At 68.5% G+C, this 20703-nt stretch overlaps 1 protein-coding gene across 1 annotated transcript; it reads left to right on the top strand.

Annotated features, from left to right (window-relative positions):
- Positions 1-415: 415 nt before the first annotated feature.
- Positions 416-20703, top strand: ITGA5 (integrin subunit alpha 5). The gene is made up of 30 exons (XM_066567555.1): positions 416-636; positions 1652-1782; positions 2661-2773; positions 3306-3432; positions 3948-4009; positions 4553-4598; positions 5544-5669; positions 6111-6155; positions 6251-6294; positions 6824-6880; positions 7185-7237; positions 7856-8070; positions 8800-8991; positions 9269-9314; positions 9417-9521; positions 9927-9982; positions 10241-10410; positions 11089-11226; positions 11468-11532; positions 12075-12225; positions 12694-12786; positions 13555-13634; positions 14223-14303; positions 14858-14960; positions 15360-15509; positions 16165-16248; positions 16826-16939; positions 17570-17671; positions 18920-19042; positions 19347-20703. Exons 1-30 carry the CDS (start codon positions 416-418, stop codon positions 19428-19430), a joined length of 3177 nt encoding a protein of 1058 aa, XP_066423652.1. The 3' UTR covers positions 19431-20703.

The following is a 20703-nucleotide window of genomic DNA, read 5'->3' as shown; positions in this document are numbered from 1 at the left end:
CCTGTCCCTCATGTCCCAGTGTCCCTGTCCCTTACGTCCCGCTGTCCCAGGGTCCCCGTGCCTTTCGCGTGTCCCCGTCCCTGCTGTCCCATTGCCCCCAGGGTGTCCCTCGGGCGTCCTTCAGGTGTCCCCATCCCTGATGTCCCCATGGCCCCGGGCTGTCCCGGTGTCCTTGGTGTGTCCCCGGGGTGTCCCCGTCCCTGCTGTCCCCGGGCGTCCCTGTCCCTTCTGTCCCCGCTCCCCCCGGGCTCCCCGGGGCCGCCGCCGGTGCCGGTGCCGGTGCCGGTGCCCGGCGGGGCTCAGGCTCCTCCCCGGTGAGTCACGGCGGGGCGGGGCGGCCCCGGGCCCCCCCCGGGCACTTTCCGAGGGGACTCGGGAGCGGGAGCAGCGCCGAGCCCGGGCAGCCCCGACCGCCATGGCCCCGGCCCCGGCCCCCCCGCGCCGCCCCCGGCCCCGGCGCCGCTGCCGGCCCCGGATGGCGCTGCCGGTGCCGCTGCCGGTGCCGCTGCTGCTGCCGCTGCTGCTGCCGCCGGTCGCCGCCTTCAACCTGGAGGCGTCGCGGCCCGTGGTGTTCCGCGGGGCCCCCGGCTCCTTCTTCGGCTTCGCGCTGGACTTTTACCTGCCCGAGCCCCGCAGGTACCGGGAACCGAGCCGGGAACCGAGCCGGGGACCGGGCCGGGAGCGGCACCGCCGGCCGCGAACCGCGCCGGGAACCGGGACCGCCCACGGGGAACCGGGACGGGACGGGACGGGGCGGGGGCGGCGGCGGCGCCGGGGCGGGAGCGGCCGCGGGGAGCGGGGAGGGCGGCGGGACGGGAACGGCGGGACCGAGGGACGGCGGGACCGAGGGACGGGACCGGGAGAGGGACGGGAACCGGGCACCGGGAGCGGGAGCGGCCGGCGGGGAGCGGGAGCGGCCCGGTGGGACGGGGAGCGGCCGCGGAGCGGGGCGGGGCGAGGAGGGCCGGCCCCGGAGCGGGATAACGGGAACGGGACAGCGGGACCGGGAATGGGAAGGGCCACCGGGAACTGGCGGGGGCGGCGGGAACGGGAACGGGAAGTGCGAACCGGGACCGAAAGCGTGAACAGAGAGCGGGACGGGGGAGAGGGAGCCGGAGCCGGGGAGCGGGGCGGGAACGGGGACCGGGCCGGGGCAGCGGGAACTGGAACGGGACACCGGCAATCGGAACCGGGAACGGGAACCGGGAACGGGAGGCAGGAAGCGGGGCCGGGGAACGGGGGCCGGGAGGGTCCGGCCCGTCCGGGGGTCCCGAGCGGGGCCGAGCCCCGGTCCCCCCGTGTCCCCCCCGTGTCCCCCCCGCGCCGGCCCCGCCGGGGGTCCCGGGGCCCCCCTGCCCCGGGCCCGGAGCGTTTCCTGTAACCGGAGCCGGGAGCTGCCCCCGGGGGGCTCGGGGGGGGCTCGGGGGGTCCCGAACATCTGGGGGAGGACCCGAACATCTGGGGGGGACCCACGCACGGCCTTGCCGCCCCCCAACCCCCACGTGTGACCCACGGGGGACCCGGGGCGAACCGGGAGGGGTCTCGCAGCCCTGGAGGGGCCCGGGAGCAGTCGTGAGACCCCCCCCAGGCCCCGCGGGTGACACAAGCGCGGTGTCCCCGTGGTGTCACCACCCCCCGTGTGTCCCCCCAGTGTCAGCATCCTGGTGGGGGCCCCCAAGGCCAACACGAGCCAGCCCAACGTCACCCAGGGGGGGGCCGTGTTCCACTGCCCCTGGCCCCCCGAGGGCAGCGGCTGCGCCCCCATCGACTTCGACCACATCGGTGAGGGGACACCGGGGGGGACACGGGGGGAACTGGGGACACAGGGACACGGGGGGACATGGCAGGGGACAGGGATGGGGGGGGGGAACGGGGCACACCTGGAATGGGGACATGTGGGGGGACAGGACCCCCAGGAACAGGGACACAGGGGGGGACAAACCCGCCCAGGAATGGGGACAGGGACAGGGACAAACCCCCCCAGGAACGGGAACGGGGACAGGGACAAACCCCCAGGAATGGGGACAGGGACAGGGACAAACCCCGCCAGGAACGGGAACGGGGACAGGGTCAGGAGCCGCAGGAACGGGGACAGGAACAGGGACAAACCCCCAGGAATGGGGACAGGGACAGGGACAAACCCCGCCAGGAACGGGAACGGGGACAGGGTCAGGAGCCGCAGGAACGGGGACAGGAACAGGGACAAACCCCCAGGAATGGGGACAGGAACAGGGACAAACCCCCAGGAATGGGGACAGGGACAAACCCCCCCAGGAACAGGAACGGGGACAGGGACAAACCCCCCAGGGTATGGGGACAGGGACAGGGACAAACCCCCAGGAACGGGGACAGAACCAGGCCATGGGCAGGGGACAGGAATGGGGACAAAGAGGGGGACCAGACCCCCCCCCCCCAGACATTTGGGGACACCCCCAGGGGACGGGGCCACAGCGGTGGCACCCAGCGGCCCCCAGGACCCCCCAGGGCAGCTCGGTGTCACCGCCCCCTGTCCCTGTCCCTGTCCCTGTCCCCACCCCCCAATGGCCTTGGCTCCGTTAATGATCAACCCGAGGGGTGAGGGGGGGCTGGGGGGGTCTCGGGGGGGTCCCCTGGGGGAGGGGGCGTGGCCTGACCGCTGCTCCGCCCCCCGCCCCCCCCAGGGACCCGCACCCACGACTTTGGGGGCAACAGCAGCGACGGCGCCGAGCCCGTGGAGTTCAAATCCCTGCAGTGGTTCGGGGCCACCGTGAGGGCCCACAACGGCTCCATCCTGGTATGGGGACACCATTGGGGACACTGGGGGACACAACGGCTCCATCCTGGTATGGGACACTGGGGGGACACTGGGGACACCATTGGGGACACCACTGGGAACACAATGGCTCCATCCTGGTATGGGGACACTGGGGACACCATTGGGGACACCACTGGGGACACAACGGCTCCATCCTGGTATGGGACACTGGGGGGACACTGGGGACACCATTGGGGACACTGGGGACACAACGGCTCCATCCTGGTATGGGGACACCATTGGGGACACTGGGGACACTGGGGGGACACAACGGCTCCATCCTGGTATGGGGACATTGGGGACACTGGGGAGCATGGGGGGCATTGGGGACACTGGACCCCCACCGGCTCCATCCTGGTATGGAGGCACCAATGGGGACAGTGGGGACATTGGGGGGGACATTGGGGACACAACGGCTCCATCCTGGTACCTTGGGGACACTGGGGACACCATTGGGGACATTGGGGGCACCCCATGGGGTGACCCAGCCATGCCCGTGCCCCCCCCCCAGGCCTGCGCCCCCCTGTACAGCTGGAGCCCCCCCAAGGAGGAGGGGGGGGCGCGGGAGCCCGTGGGCTCCTGCTTCCTGTCCCTGGGCAACTTCTCCAAGTTCGTGGAGTACGCGCCCTGCCGCTCAGGTGGGACCCCAAAAACACCCCAAAAACACCCAAAACCACCCCAAAACACCCCAAAAACACCCCAAAAACCCCCAAAACCCCCTGTCCTCCCTGCCGCTCAGGTGGGACCCCAAAAACACCCCAAAAACACCCCAAAACACCCCAAAACCCCCCAAAACCCCCTGTCCTCCCTGCTGCTCAGGTGCAACCCCAAAACACCCCCAAAAATCGCCCAAAACCATCCCAAAACCCCCCAAAACCTCCCGGGACCCCCTGTCCTCCCTGTCGCTCATGTGGGACCCCAAAACCCTCCGGGACCCCCCCAAAAAAAACCCCAAAACACCCCAAAAACCACCCCAAACCCCCCCTGCCCATCCTCACTGCCGCCCAGGTGGGACCCCAAAACCCCCCGGGACCCCCCAGCGACCCCCCCCGCACCCCCGGGGTGACCCCCCCCAAACCCGACCTGGTCTTTGGGGGGTGGCGGCGCCCCCTGAGCCCCCCAGGACCCCCTGACCCCCCCCGTGTCCCCCCAGACCTGAACTCGGCGGCCGGGCAGGGCTATTGCCAGGGGGGCTTCAGCGCCGAGTTCACACAGGTGGGCTGGGGGGGCTGGGGGGGGGTCCCGGGGGGTTTTGGGGGGAATTTGGGGGTTTTGGGGGATCCTGGGGGGTTTTGGTGCTCCTGGGGGGTTTTTGGAGAGTTCTGGGGGGGGTTTTGGGGGGACTCCTGGGGGTTTTGGGGGGTTGGGGGGGATCAGGGGTGTCGGGGGGAGTGAAGGGAGGGGGGTCCTGGGGGGTCCTGGGGGGTCCTGGGGGGGGGTTCAGTGGGGGTTGGAGTTTTTGGGGGTTCTGGTGGGGTTCGGGGGGCGGGTTCCCTGGGGCTTGGGGTTTTTGGGGGTTCAGGGGGGGTCCTGGGGTGTTTTGGGAGGGTTTGGGGGGAGTTGGGGTTTTTGGGAGGTCCCAGCGGCATTTGGGGGGGGTTCAGGGGGAGTTTGGGGGTTTTTGGGGGGTCCCGGGAGGGTTTGGAGGGGTGCAGGGGGGGTTCATGGGGGTTTGGGGGTTTTGGGGGGTCCCGGGGGGATCCCGGGGGGGTTTTGGGGGTCCAGCCCCACTGAGGGGGGGTCCCGCTGTCTCTGCAGACGGGGCGGGTGCTCCTGGGCGGGCCCGGCAGCTACTTCTGGCAAGGTGAGACCCCCGCCCCGCCCGGACCCGGTCCCCTGTCCCCTGTGTGTCCCCCCTGTCCCCGCCTGGACCCTGTCCCCTGTCCCCTGTGTGTCCCCCCTGTCCCCACCCACCCTGTCACCTGTCCCCTCTGTGTCCCCCCTGTCCCCGCCTGGACCCTGTCACCTGTCCCCTGTGTGTTCCCCCTGTCCCTGCCTGGACCCTGTCCCCTGTCCCCTGTGTGTCCCCCCTGTCCCTGCCTGGACCCTGTCACCTGTCCCCTGTGTGTTCCCCCTGTCCCTGCCTGGACCCTGTCCCCTGTCCCCTGTGTGTCCCCCCTGTCCCTGCCCTCCCTGTCACCTGTCCCCTCTGTGTCCCCCCTGTCCCTGCCCGGACCCTGTCCCCTGTCCCCTCTGTGTCCCCCCTGTCCCCACCCACCCTGTCACCTGTCCCCTGTGTGTCCCCCCTGTCCCTGCCCTCCCTGCCCACCCTGTCCCCTCTGTGTCCCCCCTGTCCCTGCCCAGACCCTGTCCCCTGTCCCCTGTGTGTCCCCCCTGTCCCCACCCACCCTGTCACCTGTCCCCTCTGTGTCCCCCCTGTCCCTGCCCTCCCTGTCACCTGTCCCCTCTGTGTCCGCCCTGTCCCCGCCTGGACCCTGTCCCGTGTCCCCTCTGTGTCCCCCCTGTCCCCACCCTCCCTGTCACCTGTCCCCTCTGTGTCCCCCCTGCCCCTGCCCTCCCTGCCCACCCTGTCCCCTGTCCATCCCCTGCCTGTTGTCCCTGTCCCTGTCCCCAGCCATGCTGAGGTGTCCCATGTCCCCAGGGCAGGTGATGTGTGAGGTGTCCCCGGGCAGTGTCCCTGTCCCCAGGCAGTGTCCCCAAGGGTGCTGAGGTGTCCCCTGTCCCCAGGGCAGGTGATGTGTGAGGTGTCCCCAGTGTCCCCAGGTGCTGAGGTGTCCCCTGTCCCCAGGGCAGGTGATGTCGGCCACCCAGGAGCAGATCACGGCCGGGAACTTCCCCGAGTACCTGATCCAGGAGGTGCCGGGACAGCTCCAGACACGGCAGGCGGAGCCCAGCCACGACGACAGCTACATGGGTGACACTGGGGGACATGGGGACACTGGGGACAGCTACATGGGTGACACTGGGGGACATGGGGACACTGGGGACACTGGGGACAGCTACATGGGTGACACTGGGGGACACTGGGGACACTGGGGACACTGGGGACACTGGGGACAGCTACATGGGTGACACTGGGGGACATGGGGACAGCTACATGGGTGACACTGGGGGACACTGGGGACACTGGGGACACTGGGGACAGCTACATGGGTGACACTGGGGGACATGGGGACACTGGGGACAGCTACATGGGTGACACTGGGGACACTGGGGACACTGGGGACACTGGGGACAGCTACATGGGTGACACTTGGGGACACTGGGGACAGCTACATGGGTGACATGGGCGGTGTCCCCAGGGTGGCACACAGGTGACACACAGGTGACACTCTGTCTCCCCCCTGCCCCCCAGGCTACTCGGTGACAGTCGGGGAGTTCAGCGGTGACACCACGCAAGGTGGGTGGCAGCAGGTGACGTGCCAGGGTGACATGGCCACCCCCGGCCGCACCTGAGCGCGTCCCTTTGTCCCTTTTGTCCCTTTGTCCCCACAGACTTCGTGGCCGGTGTCCCCAAGGGCAACCTCACCTACGGCTACGTAAGGGGGGACATGAGGGGGGGACACAGAGGGGACACAGAGGGGGACATGGGGGGACATGAGGGGGGGACATGGGGGGACACAGAGGGGGACATGGGGGGACATGAGGGGGGGACATGGGGGGACACAGAGGGGGACATGGGGGGACATGAGGGGGGGACATGGAGGGGACACAGAGGGGACATGGAGGGGACACTGTGGGGGACACTGGGAGGACACAAAGGGGACACGGGGGGGACATGGGGGGGACACAGCGGGGACATCAAGGGGACACTGGGGAGGCACAGGGGACACAAATGGGGGGAAGGGGAGGGACATGAGGACATTGGGGACACAGAGAGGGACATGGGGGGACACACTGGGGACACTGGGGGGGACACAACGGCTCCATCCTGGTACATTCGGAACATTGGGGACGTTGGGGACACAAAGGGGGCACTGGGGGGCACGGGGGGGTCGCGGTGCCCGTGTCTGTCGTCCCCCCCCCAGCTGGCTCAGTGTCCCCTCGGTGTCCCCTCGGTGTCCCCAGGTCACCATCCTCAATGGCACCAACATGAAGTCCCTGTACAACTTCTCGGGGGAGCAGGTGGGGACTGGGGGGGTCTGGGGGGGTCCTGGGGGGCTCCTGGGGTGCTCCTGGGGGGCTCCTGGGGGGTTCTTGGGGATCCTGGGGGGATCTGGGGGGACCCAGAAAGGACCCGAGGTGGGGGGGGGGACACCCAGGGAGGGGGGGAGGAAAAGGGAGGGGTCTCAAATGGGGGGGGGGGGGCTCTAATATTGTGAGTGGGGTCCCCATGGAGGGGTGTGGGGGGGGATGCATGAATTTTGGGGGGGCGGGGGTCGTTCTGGCCCCCCCGTCACCCCGTTTTGTGCCCCCCCCCCCCCCCCAGATGGCCTCGTACTTTGGCTACGCCGTGGCCGCCACCGACGTCAACAACGACGGGTGAGGGACCCCGGGACCCCCCGAGACCCCCCCAGAACACCCCTGGGACCCCCCGAGAGCCCCCCGGGACACCCCCAGAACACCCCTGGGACACCCTGGGACCCTCCCCCCAAACCCCCTGGGATCCTCCCCCAGGACACCCCCAACTTCACTCAGTGCCCCCCCCCCAGATTCACTCAGCATCCCCCAACTTCACTCAGTGCCCCCCAAACTCACCCTGTGCCCCCTTGTGCCCCCCCCAAATGGTTCAGTGACCCCCCAAACTCACCCTGTGCTGGCCCCCATGCCCCCCCAGCCTCACGGACCTGCTGGTGGGGACCCCCTAAACTCACTCAGTGCCCCCCAAACTCACCCTGTGTGTCCCCCCAAACTCACCCTGTGTCCCCCCCCAGCCTCACGGACCTGCTGATGGGGACCCCCTAAACTCACTCAGTGCCCCCCAAACTCACCCTGTACCCCCCCCAAATGGTTCAGTGACCCCCCCGAACTCACTCTGTGCCCCCCTATCTCACCCCCTGTACCCCCCCCAATGGCTCACTGACCCCCCAAACTCACCCTGTGTGTCCCCCCAAACTCACCCTGTGTGTCCCCCCAAACTCACCCTGTGTGTCCCCCCAGCCTCACGGACCTGCTGGTGGGGGCCCCGCTGTTCATGGCGCGCAGCAGCGGCGGCGCGGGGGGGGCGCGGGAGCTGGGCCGGGTGTACCTGTACCTGCAGCGGGGGGGGGGCGCCCCGCCCGCCGCCCCCGCCGCCCTCACCGGCACCCACGAGTTCGGGCGGTTCGGCAGCGCCATCGCCGCGCTGGGAGACCTGGACCGGGACGGATACAACGGTACCGGGAACGGGGGGGGAACGGGACTGGGAACGGGGGGGGACCGGGATCGGGAACGGGGGGGGAAACGGGACCGGGAACGGGGCGGGAAACGGGACCGGGACGGATACAACGGTACCGGGAACGGGGGGGGAACGGGACTGGGAACGGGGGGGGACCGGGATCGGGAACGGGGGGGGAAACGGGACCGGGAACGGGGCGGGAAACGGGACCGGGACGGATACAACGGTACCGGGAACGGGGGGGGAACGGGACTGGGAACGGGGGGGGACCGGGATCGGGAACGGGGGGGGGAAACGGGACCGGGAACGGGGGGAAACGGGACCGGGAACGGGGCGGGAAACGGGACCGGGACGGATACAACGGTACCGGGGGGGGGGGGAAACGGGACCGGGAACGGGGCGGGGAAACGGGACCGGGATGGATACAACGGTACCGGGGGGGGCAAAGGAGGGGGAACGGAGATTATGGGGGGGTTACAGGGGGTTTAATGGGGGATTATTGGGGGGGTTATGGGGGGGGGGTTACGGGGGGTTTAATGGGGGTTATTGGGGGGGTTATGGGGGGAAACTGGGGGGATTTACAGGGGGGATATGGGGGGGTTATGGACGAGCATAAGGGAATTTATGGGGGGGCACGGGGGGGTTATGGGCGGTTTTTGGGGTTCCGGGGGTGTTATGGGGGTGCCCCCCGTGCCCCCCCCGCTGATTCCCGCCCCCCCGTGTGCAGACGTGGCCGTGGGCGCCCCGCTCGGGGCCGAGGGGCGCCGGGGGCTCGTGTTCATCTTCCGGGGCGGGGGCGCGGGGCTGCGGCCCCGGCCCGCGCAGGTGCTGCGGGGGCTGGGCGGGCCCCGGGGCCAGCCCGACTTCTTCGGGGCCGCGCTGCGCGGGGCCACCGACCTGGACGGCAACGGGTACCCGGGTGAGGGACGGTGTCACCACCCCTGTGTCACCACCCCCCTGTGTCACTACCCCTGTGTCACCACCTCGGTGTCACCACCCCCCTGTGTCATCCCCGTGTCACCCTTCCCAATGTCCTCCCTCCGCCATCCCTTTCCCTCTCCTGGTGTCCCCCTGTCCCCATTCCCAGGGACCCCCCTGTGTCCCCCCTGTCCCTGCCCCTGTCCCCATGTCCCCCCAGTGTCCCCGTGTCCCCCCAGTGTCCCCGTGTCCCCCCGGTGACCCCCCTGTCCCCACAGACCTCCTGGTTGGTGCCTTCGGGGCGGACGCGGCCGTGGTTTACAGGTGAGCGTCCCCCGTGTCCCCCGTGTCACCATTGTCCCCAATGTCACCTGTGCCCGGCGTCCCCGGGGGTGCCGCGGTCCCTGAGCCCGTGTCCCCCCCCAGGGGCCGCCCCATTGTCCACGCCAGCGCCACCCTGGCCATCGTCCCCTCCATGTTCAACCCCGAGGAGCGCGGCTGCGCCCTGGCCAGCGGCCACCACGTGTCCTGGTGGGTGACAGAGGGACACTGAGGGGACAGGACGGGGACGGGGCGGGACGGTGGGGGGACACTGCGGGGACAACAGGGGGACACTGCGGGGGACAGGGTGGGGACAGCAGGGGACAAAGCAGGAACAGCGAGGGGACAGTGGGGGACACTGCGAGGACAGCAGGGGGACAGCAGGGACATTGGGGACAGCTGGGGATACGGTGGGGACAGTAGGGGACAGAGCAGGGGACAGGGTGGGGTCAGTGGAGAGGGGATGGGAGATGCTGGGAGGGGACACTGGGAGGGGACACTGGGGGCTCCCAGGGACACAGGGACAGGGCGCTGGGGACACCGCGGGGTCCTTGGGTGTCCGTGCTGGGGCGACACTGAGGGGACACACGGTGCCACCCCTGTGTCCCCTCCCAGCATCAATGTCACCTTCTGCCTCAACGCCTCCGGACGTCACCTGCCCGGGCCCATCGGTGAGGGGACAGGGGGACACTGGGGGGGACAGGGGGACACTGGGGGGACAGGGGACAGAAGGGGGGACAGTGGAGGGGGACGGGGACTGGGGAGGACAGGGGGGGACACGGGGACATGGGAGGGACAATGGCAGGGGACAGGGGACACGGGAGGGACAATGTGGGTGGCACAGCAGCCATGGGGACAGGATGGGGACGCCGGGGCTGTCCCTGACGTGTCCCCTCGGTGTCCCCGCGGTGTCCCCGCGGTGTCCCCAGGGCTGGTGCTGGAGCTGAGCGTGGACGGGGCCAAGCCGGGGGGGGCGCGGCGGGCGCTGTTCCTGGGGGGGGGCGCGGGGGGGGCGCCCCCCTCCCCCACGCGGAACCTGACCCTGGAGGTGCCCAACGGGGGGACCCCGCGCTGCCGCACGCTGCCCGTGTTCCTCAGGGTGAGGCGGCCACCAACGGCCCACAAACGGCTCCAAAAACTGCCCAAAAATGCCCCAAAACTGCCCAAAAATACCCCCAAACTGCCCTGGGACCCCAAAACTGCCCCAAATGCCCCAAAAACTGCCCCAAAACCACCCTAAATACCCCAAAACTGCCCTGGGACTCCAAAACAGCCCCAAACTGCCCCAAATACTCCAAAACAGCCCCAGGAGCCCAAATACCCCAAAACTGCCCCCAAACCACACAAAATACCCCAAAAACTTCCTCGGGACCCCAAAACCGCCCCTAATACCCCAAAAACTGCCCCAAATACCCCAAAACTGCCCCAGAATCCCCAATACCCCAAAACTGCCCCAAAACAGCCCTGGAACCCCTCATGTCACCCCCGTGTCACTCTGGGTCCCCCGTGTCACCTCCCTGTGCCCCCGGGTGTCCCCCATGTCCCTGTGGGTGACTCCAGAACGAGTCCGAGTCCCGGGACAAGCTGTCGCCCATCCCGGTGTCCCCATGTCCCCATGTCCCTGTCCCTGCGGTGTCCCTGGTGTCCCCATGTCCCCACATCCCCCGGTGTCCCCAGAACGAGTCCGAGTTCCGGGACAAGCTGTCGCCCGTCCCGGTGTCCCCATGTCCCCATGTCCCTGTCCCTGCGGTGTCCCCATGTCCCCCGGTGTCCCCAGAACGAGTCCGAGTTCCGGGACAAGCTGTCGCCCATCCCGGTGTCGCTGAGCCTGGCCCTGGACCCGGCCGTGTCCCCTCCTCCGCCAGGGCTGTCCCCGCTGCTGTCCCCGGCCACGCGCACGCGCCTGGAGGCCAAGGTAGGGCTGTGCCACCTGCGTGGCACCCGTGTCGCCTGTGTCACCTGTGTGTCACCTGTCTATCACCTGTGTCACCCATGTCACCTGTGTCCCCATCACCCCAATGTCCCCAATGTCCTACGCATCCCCACTGTCCCATCACCCCTGTGCTGTCCCCTCTGCTGTCCCTGTGCTGTCCCCGTGTCCCCTGTGCTGTCCCCGTGCTGTTCCTGATGTCCCCGTGCTGTCCCCGTGTCCCCAGGCCCACATCCAGCTGGACTGTGAGGACAATGTCTGTGTGCCCGACCTGCAGCTCGAGGCCAGCGCGTAAGGGGGACACCGGGGGGACTGGGGGGACACTGGGGGGACACTGGGGACATGGGGGGACACAGGGGGACCAGGCAGGCGTGGCTATGCCCAGGGTGGCCCTGGGGGGTTCTGGGGGTGTCCCTGGTGATGTCCCCAATGTCCCCAGGGACCGCTGGGCCGTGTTCCTGGGGGGGTTTGGGGGGTTCTGGGGGTGTCCCAGCAGTGTCCCTGTGGATGTCCCCAATGTCCCAAATGTCCCCATGACCAGTGGGCCGTGTTCCGGGGGGGGGGTTTAGGGGTGTCCCTGTGGATGTCCCTGGGCATGTCCCCAATGTCCCCAATGTCCCCAACGTCCCCAATGTCCCCAGGGACCGCCAGGCCAAGTTCCTGGGGGTGTTTTGGGGGTGTCCCTGTGGATGTCTCGTGGATGTCCCCGATGTCCCCAATGTCCCCAATGTCCCCAGGGACCGCCGGGCCAAGTTCCTGGGGTGTTTTGGGGGTGTCCCTTTGGATGTCCCTGGTGATGTCCCCAACGTCCCCGATGTCCCCGATGTCCCCAGGGACCGCCGGGCCGTGTTCCTGGGGGACAGGAACAGCCTGAACGTGACGTTCCTGGCGCGGAACGTGGGCGAGGGGGGCGCCTACGAGGCCGAGCTGCACCTGCGGCCCCCCCCGGGCGCGCTCTACTCGGGGGTGCTGCGGCCCCACGGGGTGAGGGGGCACCGGGGGGCACCGGGGGGCGCCGGGGGGGCGCCCCGAGGGTGGGGAGGGGGCTGCAGCCATTGGGGGGGTTGCAGTTTGGGGGGGGTTTTGGGAGGGGCAGCCCGAGGGTGGGGAGGGGGCCACAGGGGTCAGAAATGCTTGGGGGGGGGGCAGGGGGTGTCCCCAAATATGGGGGGATCAAATATGGGGGGGGGTCAGAAATGCTTTGGGGGGGCCCAGGGGGTGTCCCCAAATATGGGGGGATCAAATATGGGGGGGGGTCAGAAATGCTTTGGGGGGGCCCAGGGCGTGTCCCCAAATATGGGGGGATCACTGGGGGGGGGGGTCAGAAATGCTTGGGGGGGGTCCAGGATGGGGAGGGGGGGGGATGCCCCAAACTTGGGCTGGGGGCTCCCAGCACCAACGCCCCCCTCCCCCCACCCCAATTTCTCTCTCTCTCTCTCTCCCCCTCCCCAGAATTTCTCGGCCCTGAGCTGCGAGCTGGGGGGGGGCAACGGCTCCAGCCCCCTGGTCTGCGACCTGGGCAACCCCATGAAGGCGGGGGCCAGCGTGAGTGGGGCTGGGGGCTCCGGGGGGGGCTGGGCCCGTCTTTGGGGGGTCCGGAGGGGGTTTTGGGGGGGATTTGGGGGGGCATTTGTGAGGGTTTTGGGGGATTTGGGGAGGCTTTGGGGGGGGATCTTTGGGAGGGTTTTCGGTGGGGTCTGGGGGCTTTGGGGGGGTTTGGGTGTCTGGAGGGGTTTTGGGGGAGTTTGGGCAGATTTGGGAGGGTTTGGGGGGTCTGGGGGGGCTTTGGGGGGGTCTTTGGGAGGGTTTTAGGGGAGTCTGTGGGGGCTTGGGAGGCTGGAGGGGTTTGGGGGAGATTTGGGGGGATTTGGGGGGTCTGGGGGGCTTTGGGAGGGTTTTTGGGGGGGTCTGGGGGTTTTTGGGGGTGTTTGGGGAGTCTGGGGGAGTTTTGGGGGTGTTTCGGGGGATTTTGGGGGAGTTTTGGGGGGGTTGGGGGCTTTGGAGAGGGTCTGGGGGGGATTTGAGTTTAGTGGGGGTCTGGGGGGTTCTGAGGGGGTCTGGAGGGGATTTGGGGGGGTTTGGGCAGATTTGGGGGGTCTGGAGGGGATTTGGGGGGGTTGGGGCAGATTTGGGGGGTCTGGAGGGGATTTGGGAGGGTTCAGAGGGGCTGGGGGTTGTTTGGGAGGGGTTTAGGGGGGCTCTGGGGGGTTCTGGGCAGTTTGGGTGGATCTTGGGGGGTTCATGGGGCTCTGGGGGGGTTATGGGGGTTATTGAGGGGGGGGTCCCGGCTGACCCCCCCCCCCCCGCCCACAGATCTGGGGGGGGCTGCGCTTCACCCTCCCCCACCTGAGCGACAACAGCAGCAGCGTCCGCTTCGAGCTGCAGATCCGCAGGTGGGGCTGGGGGGCACGGGGGGCACCCCGAAATCCGGGGGGGCACGGGGGGGGCGGGCGGCACCCCCAGTTTGGGGGGGTCAGGGGTCAGGGGGGTCTCAGCATCTCCAGTTTGGGGGTTTGGGGGGGTCACGGGGAGGGTGGCACCCCCATTTTGGGGGTTTTGGGGGGGTCATGAGGGTGGCACCCCCATTTGGGGGGGGGTCAAGGGTCTGGACACCCCCAGTTTGGGGGTCACGGGGAGGGTGGCACCTCCAGTTTGGGGTTTGGGGGGGTCACGGGTCCCAGCACCCCCAGTTTGGGGTTTGGGGGGTCCCAGGAGCCAAGGGGGCACCCGGGGTTGGGGTATCCAGGGTGGGGGCGTCCCTGTCAGACGTTTTTGTGGGGGGGGGGGGTGTTCGTGACCCTGGGGGTGTCCCCAAAGTGTGGGGGGGTCCCTGTTTGTGTCCCTGAGTTGGGCGGGGCTCCCAGGCTTGGGGGGTCCCTAATGGTGTCCCCAAGGGGGTTGGGGTCCCCAATAGGGGTCGGGGGTCCCTGGGGGGGGGGTCCCGGGCTGTGACCCCCCCCCTGCCCCCCCCCCCCCCGCAGCAAGAACGCCAACAACTCCCAGAGCGCCGTGGTGCCGGTGGCGCTGGCGGTGAGGGCGGCCACCAGGGTGTCCGTGCTGGGGTGAGTGACCATGGGGACAATGGGGACACTGACAGGGCCACCAGGGTGTCCGTGCTGGGGTGAGTGACACAGGGGACAATGGGGACACTGACAGGGCCACCAGGGTGTCCGTGCTGGGGTGAGTGACCATGGGGACACACAGGGGACAATGGGGACACTGACAGGGCCACCAGGGTGTCCGTGCTGGGGTGAGTGACACTGGGGACACACAGGGGACAATGGGGACACTGACAGGGCCACCAGGGTGTCCATGCTGGGGTGAGTGACCATGGGGACACACAGGGGACAATGGGGACACTGACAGGGCCACCAGGGTGTCCGTGCTGGGGTGAGTGACACAGGGGACACACAGGGGACACACGGGGGGTGGCCCTGGGAGCTGTCACACCCCCCCCCCAAATCTACATTGGGGTGAGTGACAGAGGGGACACAGAGGGGACACGAGGGGACCTGGGACCTGCCAGAGCCTCTGAGTGACACCAAGGGGACACGGAGGGGACACGGAGGGGACACGGAGCTGGCACTCAGCACTGTCCCCCCCGGTGTCCCCTCAGGGTGTCCCGGCCCGACGTTGTCACCGTCCCCGAGGGGGGGTGGGGACCCGACCCCCCCCGGCGGCTGCAGGACCTGGGGCCACCCGTGGAGCACGTCTACGAGGTGGGGACATCGCGGGACACCGGCGTCCCCACCCTGGGTCACAATGTCCCCAAACACGGCGTCCTGTGTCCCCAACCCTGGGTCACAATGTCCCCAACCCAGGGTCCCTGTGTCCCCAACCCAGGGGGTCCCAATGTCCCCAACCTGGGTGTCCTGATGTCCCCAGCCTGGGGTTCCTGTGTCCCCAACCCAGGGTCCCTGTGCCCCCAACTCTGGGTTCCTGTGTCCCCAATCCTGTGATCCCCATGTCCCCCACCTGGGGGTCCCCATGTCCCCAAATCGGGGCTGTCCCCCCATCCCTGAGCCCTGGGGGTGCCTGAGTCCCCCCCCGTGTCCCCCCATGTCCTGACCCCGTGTCCCCACCCCGGGGGTGTCCCCCTGTGTCCCCCGTGTCCCCAGGTGGTGAACGAGGGTCCCGGTGCCATCAGCCAGGGCACGCTGGAGCTCAGCTGTCCCCTGGGCCACCGCGGCCACCCCCTGCTCTACGTCACCGGGCACGAGGGGCTGCACAACTGCACGGCCAGCCACGGCAGCGACCCCCTCGGGCTGGTAGGGGACACTGGGGACATTGGGGACAATGGGGACAGGGGCGTGGGGGGGGCACTGGGGGCAATGGGGACGGTGGGGACAATGGGGACATTGGGGACAGGGACGTGGGGGGGGCAATGGGGACAATGGGGATGGTGGGGACAATGGGGATAATGGAGATAATGGGGACAGGGGGGACAATGGGGACAACGGGGACAGTGGGGAGATTGGGGATAATGAGGACATTGGGGACAATGGGGACAACGGGACAGCAGGGACATTGGGGATAATGGGGACAGCAGGGACATTGGGGACAGTGGGGACATGGGGATAATGGGGACAATCAGGACAACAGGGACAATGGGGGCACTGGGGATAATGGGGTCAACGGGGACACTGGGGACATTGGGGACATTGGGTGGGAGAAGGGGCACTGGGGGCACTGGGGATAATGGGGTCAACGGGGACATTGGGGACATTGGGTGGGAGAAGGGCACTGGGGACATCGGGGCACTCAGAAATGGGACGCTGGGGACATCGGGGACATTGGGTGGCACAGGGTGCTGCAGGACTGGGGGGCACTGGGGGGCACTGGGGACATCAGGAGGTGCCAGGGCTGTCCCCGTGTCCCCAGCGCTGTCCCTGTGTCCCCAGCACTGTCCCCTGTCCCCAGCAGGAGCGGGAGCAGGGCCCCGGCCCCCACGTGCTGCAGCGCAGGGACAGTGGGGACAGCCCTGGGGACAGCCCTGGGGACAGCCTGGTGAGTGTCACCGTCCCCTTGGCCCCTGCCACACCCACGGGACTGTCCCGAGTGTCCCCAAGGCGGGGGCGCTGCGGTGACACCGGGGGGTGGCAGGGGGGGACTGGAGTGACCGGGAGTGACCAGAGGTGACCAGGGGTGACCAAGGGGGTGACCAGAGGGCTTGTGGGTGACCAGGAGTGACCACGAGTGACCCAGTGGTGACCCGGGGTGCCCGTGGTGACCCGGGGGTGGCCGCGGTGACCCGGGGGTGGCCGTGGTGACCCCGGGGGTGCCCCATGGTGACCCCGGGGGTGGCCGCGGTGACCCGGGGGTGGCCATGGTAACCCGGGGGTGCCCGTGGTGACCCCGGGGGTGCCCGTGGTGACCCGGGGGTGGCCGCGGTGACCCGGGGGTGGCCGTGGTGACCCCGGGGGTGCCCCATGGTAACCCGGGGGTGGCCGTGGTGACCCCGGGGGTGGCCGTGGTGACCCGGGGGTGGCCGTGGTGACCCCGGGGGTGCCCCATGGTGACCCCGGGGGTGGCCGTGGTGACCCGGGGGTGCCCCGTGGTGACCCCGGGGGTGCCCCGTGGCCAGGGCTGTCCCGAGGCCGAGTGTTTCCGGCTGAGCTGCCCCTCGGGGGCGCTGGAGCGGCAGCAGCGCGTGAGCCTGCACCTGAGCTTCCGCCTGAGGAGCCCCCGCCTGGGACAGGTGAGACCCCCGGGACCCCCCCGGGGACCCCAAAATGCCACAGGGATCCCAACACAGCCCCGGGACCCCACCAGGGACCCCAAAACACCCCTGAGACCCCCTGGGATTCCCCAGGAGCGGCCCTTGGGTGTCCCCACGTGTCCCAATGGCACTGAGGGGATGTCCCCTGTGTGTCCCCTGCGTGTCCCGGTGGCACCGAGGGGATGTCCCCTGTCTGTCCCAGTGTCCCCTGTGTGTCCCCTGCATGTCCCTGTGTCCCCTGCGTGTCCCCTGCGTGTCCCCTGTGTGTCCCTGTGTCCCCGGTGTGTCCCAGTGTCCCCTGCGTGTCCCTGTGTCCCCTGCGTGTCCCCTGCGTGTCCCCTGCGTGTCCCCGGTGTGTCCCAGTGTCCCCTGTGTGTCCCTGTGTCCCCTGCATGTCCCTGTGTCCCCTGCGTGTCCCCTGCGTGTCCCCGGTGTGTCCCAGTGTCCCCTGTGTGTCCCTGTGTCCCCTGCGTGTCCCTGTGTCCCCTGCGTGTCCCCTGCGTGTCCCCTGCGTGTCCCCGGTGTGTCCCAGTGTCCCCTGTGTGTCCCTGTGTCCCCTGCGTGTCCCCTGCGTGTCCTGCTGGCACTGACGCTGTCCCCCCGTCCCAGCGGGAGCCGTGGCCGCTGTCCCTGCGCTGTGACGCCGAGTTCCGCGTGCTGCAGCTGCCGTACCGGGTGCTGCCCGACAGCTACCCCCGCCACCGGCTGCAGGTGACACTGAGGGGACACTGGGGGGACACTGGGGTCACGGGGACATGGGGGGGGGACACTGGGGTCACAGGGGTCACAGCTGCTGCACCGAGCGCTGCCCGAGAGCCGCCACCGGCTGCAGGTGACACTGGGGACACCAGGGGGACACGGGAGCGACACCACGGGTGACACTGAGGTCTGGGGTGGCATCGCCGTCCTGCCCCAAGGCAGGTGGCACTGGGTGACACTGTGGGTGACATTATGTGACACTGTGTGACACTGGGTGGCACTGACCCTGTGTGACACTGTCTGACACTGTGGGTGGCACTGTGGGTGGCACTGACACTGTGGCCCTGTGTGACCCTGTGTCACTGTGTGTCACTGTGTGTCACTGTGTGTGGCGCTGTCCCCTCCTCAGGTGGTGACCGCGCTGTCGCGGGCGCTGTGTGACCCTGTGTGTGACACTGTGTGACACTGTGTGACACTGTGTGACCCTGTGTGTGACCCTGTGTGTGACACTGTGTGACCCTGTGTGTGTCCCTGTGTGTCCCTGTGTGTGACCCTGTCCCTCCCCAGGTGGTGACCGCGCTGTCACGGGTGCTGTGTGTCACTGTGTGTGACACTGTGTGTGACACTGTGTGACCCTGTGTGTGACACTGTGTGTGTCCCTGTGTGTCACTGTGTGTGACCCTGTGTGGCACTGTCCCCTCCTCAGGTGGTGACCGCGCTGTCGCGGGCACTGTGTGACACTGTGTGTGACACTGTGTGACACTGTGTGACCCTGTGTGACCCTGTGTGTGACACTGTGTGTGACACTGTGTGTGACCCTGTGTGTGTCACTCTGTGTGTCCCTGTGTATCCCTGCGTGTCACTGTGTGTGACCTTGTCCCTCCCCAGGTGGTGACCGTGCTGTCGCGGGCGCTGTGTGACACTGTGTGTGACACTGTGTGTGACACTGTGTGACCCTGTGTGTGACACTGTGTGTGTCCCTGTGTGTCACTGTGTGTGACACTGTGTGTGACACTGTATGACACTGTGACACTGTGTGTCCCTGTGTGTGACCCTGTGTGTCACTGTGTGTCCCTGTGTGTGACCCTGTCCCCTCCCCAGGTGGTGACCGTGCTGTCGCGGGCGCTGTGTGACACTGTGTGTGACACTGTGTGTGACACTGTGTGACCCTGTGTCACTGTGTGTGACACTGTGTGTGACACTGTGTGTGACACTGTGTGACACTGTGTGTCCCTGTGTGTGACCCTGTCCCCTCCCCAGGTGGTGACCGCGCTGTCGCGGGCGCGCCCCGAGGCGGGCGGGGGGGTCCCGGTGTGGGTGGTGGTCCTGGCCGTGCTCCTGGGGCTGCTCCTGCTCGGCCTCCTCTGCTACGGCCTCTACAAGGTGGGGCTGGGGGCGTTTGGGGGGGATTTTGGGGGCTTTGGGGGAGTCTCTACAAAGGGGGGCCGGGGGGGAGATTTGGGTGGTCTGGGAGGGATTTGGGGGGGTCAAAGGGGTCTGGGGGCTTCTGCAAGGTGGGGATGAGGAGCTTGGGGGGCACTGGGGGCATTTGGGGGACACTCAGGGAGCACAGGGGACACTCGGGAAGGGCTGAGGGACACGGGGTGGCGCTGGGGGGGCACTGGGGGCATTTGGGGTCCCCCTGTCCCCCCTGACCCCTGACCCCTGACCCCCCCCGTGCCCCCAGCTGGGATTCTTCAAGCGCTCGGGGCCCTACGGCACCGCCATGGAGAAGGCGCAGCTCAAACCCCAGGCGGCCTCCGAGGCCTGAGGGGACCCTGCGGTGACAGGGACGCCCCAGGGCTGGGGACACCCTCGGCCAGGGACACCTCACAGCTTGGGGACACTCCATGACCTGGGGACGTCCCACGGCTGGGGACACCCCATGGCTTCAGGACATCCCATGGCTTGGGGACACATCACGGCCAGAGGACATCTCACAGCTTGGGGACACCCCCACGGCTTGGGGACACTCCATAGCCTGGGACACTTCACGGCTTGGGGACACCCCCGCAAGGACAGCGTCACCTGCACGGCTGGGGACACCCCCCTGCTCCTGGGGACCCTGCGAGGACAGTGTCACCTGCACCAGTGGTGTCACCCGCACCAATGGTGTCACCTGCACGGCCAGGGCTGTCCCCACTGCTGGGGACCCCACACTGCCAATGTCACCTGCATGGCCAATGTCACCCGCACCAGTGACATCACCCACGGCGCCCACTCCCACACTGACACAGCCACCATGGGCTGGGGACACTGTCACAGAACTGCCACCGGGCTGGGGACACTGTCCCATGAACTGTCACCGGGCTGGGGACACTGTCATCAGGCTCAGGACACGGTCACTGAACTGCCACCATGCTGGAGACACTAACAGAACTGTCACCGGGCTCAGGACACTGTCCCAGAGCTGTCACCGCACTGACGACACTGTCACAGAACTGTCACCGGGCTCAGGACACTGTCCCAGCGCTGTCACCGCACTGAGGACACTGTCACAGAACTGTCACCGGGCTCAGGACACTGTCCCAGCGCTGTCATCGCGCTGCACCAGGACACGTCCCCACGCACAGCGGCCACCACCGGGCTGGGGACACCGGACTGGGAACAACCAGGAATTGTCACCAGCGGGGACTGTCACCACTGGACCTGGAACTGTCACCACCAGACCAGGAACTGTCACCACAGGACCGGGAACTGTCACCATTGGACTGGGAATTGTCACCACGGGACTGGGAACTGGTGGCACATGGGTGACACCGAGCTGGCACTGACACGGACACTGCAGGGGACACTGGGACACTACAGGGACACTACAGGGACACTATGGGGACACCTGTGGGACACCGGGACGTGTCCCCAGCGCTGTCACCTCACCCGGGACAGGACCTGGGTGGCACCTGGGGGCGGCGTCACGGTGTCACCCTGTCCCAGCGTGACCCGGGGACGCTGCCACCCGCTGCCACCTGCTGTCCCCGCTGTCCCCCGGTGCCACCCGGTGTCCCCCCCCTGCACTGCCCCGCCCCCCCCGCGGGCACCTCACT

The sequence above is a fragment of the Molothrus aeneus genome, chromosome 30, assembly GCF_037042795.1.
Source record: "Molothrus aeneus isolate 106 chromosome 30, BPBGC_Maene_1.0, whole genome shotgun sequence".
Lineage (NCBI taxonomy): Eukaryota > Metazoa > Chordata > Aves > Passeriformes > Icteridae > Molothrus > Molothrus aeneus.
This window is presented reverse-complemented; position numbering and strand designations above follow the sequence as displayed.

What these genes read in the sequence shown, in the direction of transcription:
- ITGA5 (XM_066567555.1), top strand. Translation starts at nt 416, where the DNA reads ATGGCCCCGGCCCCGGCCCCCCCGCGCCGCCCCCGGCCCCGGCGCCGC. An exon ending in CCATGAAGGCGGGGGCCAGC is followed by an intron (nt 12,787 to 13,554) that starts GTGAGTGGGGCT and finishes CCCCGCCCACAG; the next exon opens with ATCTGGGGGGGGCTGCGCTT. An exon ending in ACCCCCGCCACCGGCTGCAG is followed by an intron (nt 17,672 to 18,919) that starts GTGACACTGAGG and finishes TCCCCTCCCCAG; the next exon opens with GTGGTGACCGCGCTGTCGCG.